Source organism: Struthio camelus, chromosome 1 (genome assembly GCF_040807025.1).
Source record: "Struthio camelus isolate bStrCam1 chromosome 1, bStrCam1.hap1, whole genome shotgun sequence".
Taxonomy (NCBI): domain Eukaryota; kingdom Metazoa; phylum Chordata; class Aves; order Struthioniformes; family Struthionidae; genus Struthio; species Struthio camelus.
Genome location: NC_090942.1, coordinates 92,286,149 through 92,293,902, shown reverse-complemented (window position 1 = coordinate 92,293,902; position 7,754 = coordinate 92,286,149). Strand labels below are relative to the sequence as shown.

Below are 7,754 nucleotides of genomic sequence, written 5' to 3'. Positions count from 1 at the left end.
TCACAGACTGCTCCATCACCAGTAGTTAGATATGTCAAGTTATTTAGTTAGAAAAAAATATATATCAGGATTAAATCAGATGAAACCGCAAACACTGGTCAAATTGTTAATGATCAAAGGACAGACAAGCAGATTTATTTACCTTTTTCCCTTCCCTGCCCCTTTGCAAGCACTAAAACTGTTTTTACTTAACTGGTAATCTCATGGCTTTCCAGAGCACTTAATTTTCATTACATATAAAAATGATGTGCAAATTAAATATAAAAACACTTACGTAAAGCCACAAAAACCGGCAATGCATTTGGAGACAGCTCACCTATCAAGAAAATCACCTAGCTTTTTCAAAGCAAATGCATGGACAAGATAGAAATGAACTGTTTAGAATTCCATTCTATGGGGAGAAAGAAAAATCACAAACCACAGCGTTATCTCCGAGTTCATTTCTGGCATTCCTCCATTGCTGCATTTCTGAACATCTGTTCAGTAAGATTTGATATGATGCATTATGTTTTTTTAAAATATGCTATTATCACTTTTGAAGTATTTGACAGGAAAAAATTGCTCTATGCATGAAAGTACCCCACATTTCAGTGAAAAATACCTAACTCCGAAGTCTGTCAGAAATTATTCTGGTCATTTAACTTTTGACAGCAGGTACTCAGGTAGTCAAGCAGAGTAAATCAGGGTCGAATCTATTAGATGATGTTGCATTACCTGAAAGCTTTTTAATTACTGTGCATCACAACATGATTGCTTCAGCATCTCATAGTTACATGCAAGAATATGCACCTGGGGAATTTTCTTTAGCTTCTTGTTTTCAGGTTACCCTAAGCAGCTATATTTTCCCAGTATGTGTATAATGCCTTGGGATTCCTTGGTTTTGTTGATCCAGAGAAAATAAAGAGCGTCTGCTTTTTTTATTACTCAATACTAACAAACATACAGTGGAAATAAATGATAGAAATTCTAGAACCTCCAATGGAAGCATTTACTTACCCTGTTCGCTGTTCCCTCCATTTAACAGAAGTTCATCATTCTGTCTTTTCATTTCTGTTATATACTTAAAGGCCTGATCCAGGATCATGTTCTTGCTCTTTAAAAGAAAACATATATAAAATTAGGAGAAAGACCTATCCCTGATAGACCCATTAATGATGAGACTGACCCTGCTCCAAGCTTAAGATATCATATAGCCTTCGTTTTAAAGATGTGCTAATCTGAACGCTTCTATGAATGTTGCTTTTTTTTTTTTCTAAATAAACCACAAGTTTCATGAGTGACATGGACCCTAAATGCCACGAAATAACATTTTCAATTCAGAAGCTGCCATTTTCTGATACCAAAAGTTAGATACTAAGCCATGGAACTCAAAGAACAACCACCACCACTGCCTGCTGAACAGCCTAATATTCTTGCCAACTAATAAACATATATGTCACAATAAACCTACACATCACATCCTGACTGGACATGGTTCTTGGGCAACCTGCTCTAGCTGAGCCTGCCTGAGCAAGGGGAGCAAAGACGATCTCCACAGGTTCCTTCCAACCCTAAGTATTCTGTGATTCTGTGATCACACGACATTTCCAGGATACTGCTTTGTAAATGTTTTGTTAGGAAAGAAACAAATGTGGAAGAGTTATCCACAGAGGTGTACAAATGATTCTGAAGCTAATAACCTGGATAATTTAGGAAGAGGAAGCATGTCATAACCCCCCACCATATTCCTTTTATGAAGCTATATTTATTCTATGTGCTAAACTTCTTGTTCATTTCCTCATTTTTTGCTTGTTCTATTATTCTCTAGGAACTAGAGGTTCCTAGGGTCCTAGGGATAGACTAGGGTCTGTCACTGCTACTAGTGACAGACCAACCTCTGCTGTAGACTGTTCTACCTTGAAAAAAAACAGCTGCTAGGCATCAGCCTCAAACCACTTGTCTTGTTTCATCTTTCACAAGCGCGCTCTCTTGCTGCTCCCTGTTACCATTATTACTTGACATGGTGAATTGCTTTCATCTCATTATACAAAAAACTCTACAAAAGTAAGCGTGCATGCTATTCTATTAACATCTTGGGACATTAAATGATCATCAGAAAAGGGCAGAGAAGGGTTTAGGAGAATGACCTGAAAAATGATCTTGCTTAACCCGTAGCTTTTACCACTTGAGCATCTTACAGACTACACTCAACGGCATCCACAGAAAGCAACATGACAAACAGGAGCTGCACAGTCTCACTGGCAACACGCTGGTGAGATCCAACCTGCTTCTGTCTAGCCTGCCACCCTTTCCACAGAGGAAAGGGTGAACAGCTATTTGGTCAACACAACAGGGTAGACAGCAGCTGAGCTAGGAGTTACACCTTCTGTTGTTACTAACATTCAGGCACTCTCAATGCGAACTTTGAGAGGCTGTGAGTCAAACGCACAGGCAGATATCAGCAAGTTGACTAGATCATTCTGGGCAAATTAGTCTTCCTTACACCTGATCCAAAGTACCGCACACAGGAACTGAGGAGAAAGTCAGTTGCATGTCCAACTTGTGCTGTTTCATGCCTTCAGCAGTGATATGGAGCACCTTCAGAGAAGCAGCTCAACATCTGTGTAGCCACCTTCTTGTGGCCCTGCACTTCCAGCAAGCAATTCTATTGCAAATAATTTTTGTGATAGTGTTAAAAACTGAGATTTTTGAGCATATTAATTTAGATAGTTTTGCCTTCTGCATGAGACAACTAGCAAAACCCGTAGTTATGCTTCTGTGGACAAGGAAACGTGCGAGCATTTTACAGGAAGTTTCTATGTACATCTGAATGGACACTTACCTGCTTAAGGGCTGGAGAACAGGGAATGAGTTCTCCAATTCTGTTTATTCCAGCATTTATCTTTTTCTTTCGATGTCTCTCCACTAAGCAAAAATAATATGTAAATTCAGGTTTTACAATGCTTTCCAACTGAGGTTTATGAAACTCTTTTCAAAGGGCAAATAAAGATTATATTTGTTTTACACATACAGAAAGCAAATGGACTAAGATTATATAAAGAATGAGTTGCAGATTTGGGAATGAAATCTGCGTCTCTTTACTCCTAATGCTAAGGAGCATTAGCTAAGTTAAGCTAAGGTGCTAAACTAGCACCAGAAGAGAAAGACCTTAGATTCTATAAATTTTCAATCTCCATTTTAATTTTATATTTATACAATAGCTAATACAGAATACAGTTGAAGCTCCAGATATATGGGCAGCATCAGTTACCTTTTTTATGTTCAATGGCTGTAATTGTTTTGCAAGGGAGAAAAGAAAATATTTAACGAACAGTATTTCCAGTGAATTACTTATTTCGGAGAAGGTCAGAAAATACTCAAGGTATAGTCCTCTAGTGACACGATTAACCTGTTCACAACACTTAAACATTGGCACAGAAAGTCTACACTGAACAAATCTGTGCAAATTTGCAAAACTTTCCAGCATGTTTTTTCAGATAGCGTTAATCCGTAGTCCTTCCACCACAGTCAGCTTCTTTCAAATACAGTTCTGTCTTGTGTAGCTTTCTGTTGTTGTTGTTGACTGAGGTGCTTTGGTCTTCTATGCAAGGCAAAACTGTCAGATGCCTTTTTCCCCAAAGAGCCTGCACAAAGTTCTGCCATGGCTCTGTCAAGATTCAAATCAACGTATCGTGCATTGCTATGCCTACTGCCTTGTCTTTCATGTAGGCAGCCCTGCTTTGGGCAAACAACGCTCTACATCTACCATGTTCCTTCATAAAGAGTGCATGAATTTAACTTAAGCAGTTTTTTTTTCAGCAGTCTGTCATTTCAGTTCACATTTTTCAAACTACTGAAGTATTTTTGGAATTTCAGAATAGGCTAGAGGTGTTCCGAGTGACAGGCATAAATACACAAAACACTATTCAAACACCACAAAAAAAGTCTCCTTTGCAAGAAGCTTAAAGTATAAAACAGAAAGACAAGGCCCAGTAGATGAACACTTTGGAAAGCTATCAGTAAAAGGAAAAGAGGAACTGAAAATCAGAACAAGTTTGGCAATCTTAAAAACAGATTTGATAGGACTACTTCCTAATACTTTTGATCCTCAGGACATTGGCCACACCCTTGGCACAGCTCTACAAACGTTGTATTCCACAGCCTTCACATGAAAACTACTCAATGTTTTTTCCAGTCACTTTGTAGCACAGTTTAATGACAGAAAAACTGGATTTGAGTTCTTGGGATAATCTAGGCCAAAACCTATCAAATCCTTCCCATGTCTGTCTTTCTGCTGCTACTTATCAAATGCCATTAAAACTGGGGGGGGAAAAAAAAAAAAAAAAAAAGAAGAGGCTACACAGTGGAGGAGGAAAGCAAGCCCTACAACATATAGACCACATTCACATACAATTTGTGGGAAGGTAGCACCCATGCGGATGCCTAATGGGACAGGCCAGGAATCTTTCTAACCCAAGAAAACTCTAAAGTTCTTGGATCAGATACCCATCTCTGTTTTACATAAATATTTTCTCCTTTATTAAAAAAAAAAAAAAGGTGGATATTACCTGTGTGTGAATGCTTGTGCATTTATCTTCCTTTGAACTGAAACTGTTCACTTCTTAGTTTACTAGTAACGATAGGACAGTGGACACGGTCACACTTCCATACTTGGATATGTTACCGTAACCTTGTACTGTGGATACCAGCAAACTAGAGCCCCTTCAGGAAGCCTTTCCATATAGACATTCTGTGCAAGACCACAGAAGGATGTTTTGTAGGGTCATTTTGGGGTTTTTTTTCTTTATTGTAATAAGCTCTTAGGAGGGAACCACGCAAAATATGTTCTCTAACAGTTCAAAAAATCTATGCTTGTTTCCATCCCAAACAACAAAACATAATGTTCCTACCTGCATTATGTGTCTCCCGGTTTTTCTTTCTGTGAAATATAAAAGGAAAATAGGTATGTGAAACAAGGAAAAAACTGCATAGAGATATATATTTTTTTAATTTATTATTGCTTTTACAGTTAATTTTTTTAATCCTATGTTCTGCTCTGTGAATATGAATATAAGAGCAATAATCACAAGGACTGATATTAGACATCGGTATTAAACAGTTTCTGACAAAAACTTATTAATTTTCAGACTTAAATCAATTCCAGCAGAATAATGCATAGCCTAATATTCTATTTGAGTATTGTTACATATTTATAGGGGCAGAGCTGGATTTTTCTTATGTTTTTGTTCAGCTATACGTATTATAACATACAATGTTCAGTAAGGCCTTTAGTACTAACATAATACAAACGATTACAGAAAATACAAAAAAAATTCCAGCTCCTTTCTGAGCAGCAGGACAGGAATCCGTAATCCTTTGTTTGCAATTTTACCTTCACATTCACTGAGTCACTAAAACAGGTGAAAAGATTACCATACAAATTGATTCTTCCAGATATGTTAGCCATCAAAGATCATACCTGCTAGTATCAAACATGCTTCCTTTGCTTGATACATCAGAATTACCATTCCTCTGCAGTTCCTCTTCTTACTGCCTCTAAATTCTGTCTCGATATACCTTGGGGGTACAGAAGTTGTCTGTGTTTTCATATATTTATCTGGGATTTCTGGACCAATGGCAACCAGATCACAATCACTTTGTAATGCCTCAAATTGATTTGGTGGAAGATGATAAAGCCCATATGCTCACTCTACATATACAAATCAAATGTACTGCATACACATAGTAAGTCAAATACTCTTGGGAAGTATAGTAAAGCAAAGCACACATTCTCTGGCAAAATAAATATTCCAGAAAAAAAATATTTCAAAAGATTTCTGTCTAACAGCATCCTCTCAGTCTAGACAGCTTGAGGATGCAAAAGGTGGAGTAGGGCCTTCTGTCCTCCATTTCCGTTGTTAAAGCACAGACCAGATGTAACGGAATCTGAAGTGAAAAAGGAATGCAAGATACATTGGATGACTAGTGTGATTTCTACGAGACACATATCCTTTATGCTTTGAGTTGACATACATTCATTTCTGGTGACTTACAAAAAAAAAAATGTGTATCTAGAGTAACTCAGACAATGATTACAGGACAATGCTGTTACTGCAGGTGGTCACATCTGGAGACATTACTAAAAAATCATGCCTAAAGATAAACATCTTTAAGTCAAATAAATGTAAACTAAAGTCTGCACATTTGTTATACAAATGTTCAAAAAGTGATGAATCTTCTGTTCCTTGGAAGCTTGTCTCACCAGAATTAGAATATGTGTAATTGTTTAAGAACGGTTCCTCACTGTACAGTAAACTGCAGTTCTCCCACTCATATTCAAGATATGTATCTGACAGTTTTAAATGATCATATATTCTACACATACAGAAGAACATAATGGCTGAAGAGATCTTGCTGCACTTTGACTCTGTTACCAATACAGAATCCAAAAAACTGCATTAGTGTGGAAAGAAAGAATCGCAAAATCCATGATGACTTTGAAAAAAACAATTTCTGTAGGGCAAATAAATGTTCTCGCTGCACTTCTCTTGTCATAAATCATATCTTACATGGTCAGCTAGAATCAAACGGACGGTAACATTTTTATTTCAGTAGGGAGTGAAGGGCTGCCCTACCAAATCACGTAGTAGAGCAACAGGCTATTACAAATGAAAAAAAATGAGAAAAGTATGTAATGAGCGCCAAGTCACTTTGTTACAAATTTTGGCTGCAGGATTGCTATTCAACCTCAAGATGTATTTTGAGGTCCAGTAGTGATTTGAGAAGTAAGATCTAAATCCCACTGTGATTTGAGAAAAAGATCTAAATTATTCAATTAAAATGAGTTTGTTTGGTTTTCCCTTTGTTTGGTTTTTATACAAAACCTGATATCTACAAGGAGTCTCTTTAATAATAGAGGCTGCACTATAACCTAGGTGGAGATACAGTCTCACAGAGATCTGAGTAGTCTGTGTAATAATCAAAGGATCGCATTGCTAGGTTGCCAAGATAGACATGTCTTAGATTGACAAATAATTCAGCATGGAGAGGGGAAGACAGAGAGGTAGCTTTGCAGCCACAGTTCCCAAACTTTTGAATCAACCCTGGTCAGCCCTCAGAACTTCTTGTTAATAGACCCTTTTGTCAAATCTCTAACTAGAAATTTTGTTGATGCAATCTATCACAGGCTGCAGAACTACCAAATAGGCTGGTCAACACATTTCAGTCCTTTTGCCACAGAAACCCACCGGTGTTGCTTCTTAGTGGGTGTCTCATTCTCCGTCATCTCTGGCATGGTTTCAAAGAGAGCCTGAAGAAAATTGAGAAAGTAATTAACAACTGCACTCCTCTGAATTTTTAGCACATGGCATTTGTTGCATCATTTGGCCTTTGACTACAAGGACAGGGCCATACTGCAATGTACCCAGAAGTCCATCACCCTGATATAGGACAACTGGTCGTGTGAGCATTCAAAAATGGAAGTACATTACCCATAGGGGCGCTATATGAATCCCTGCTGTATATGATGAACTGGTTTCCATCACCTCAGTTACTTTAAATATTAAACAAATATAACCCCAAATACTTTACAGAAATGAGAAGGAAAATTAGATTGTATGACTTTTTTGAACAGGAGAAGGTACTTTGTCCTTTTTCATCAGCACTTCCTAGTTGAATATGTATCCAGTTCCCAGTTTTAAATAAAGCGTGAATACTAAACAAAATACAAGTTACAATGAGGACAATTTATTAAACACAAATTTACAGCGCTATTA

General features: G+C 37.4%; 1 protein-coding gene across 2 annotated transcripts in view; it reads right to left on the bottom strand.

The window, feature by feature from the left end:
• The window catches only part of USF3 (upstream transcription factor family member 3), a 42,195-nt gene that overhangs the window by 18,538 nt on the left and 15,903 nt on the right, over window positions 1-7,754 (bottom strand). For both annotated transcript variants that reach the window (XM_068957634.1, XM_068957644.1), the window contains 4 exons: window positions 7,227-7,288; window positions 4,890-4,918; window positions 2,822-2,904; window positions 997-1,093 (listed from right to left, as the gene is read on the bottom strand). In XM_068957634.1, coding sequence (XP_068813735.1) covers window positions 997-1,093; window positions 2,822-2,904; window positions 4,890-4,918; window positions 7,227-7,288 — 271 coding nt within the window. The remainder of the gene's footprint in view (window positions 1-996; window positions 1,094-2,821; window positions 2,905-4,889; window positions 4,919-7,226; window positions 7,289-7,754) is intronic.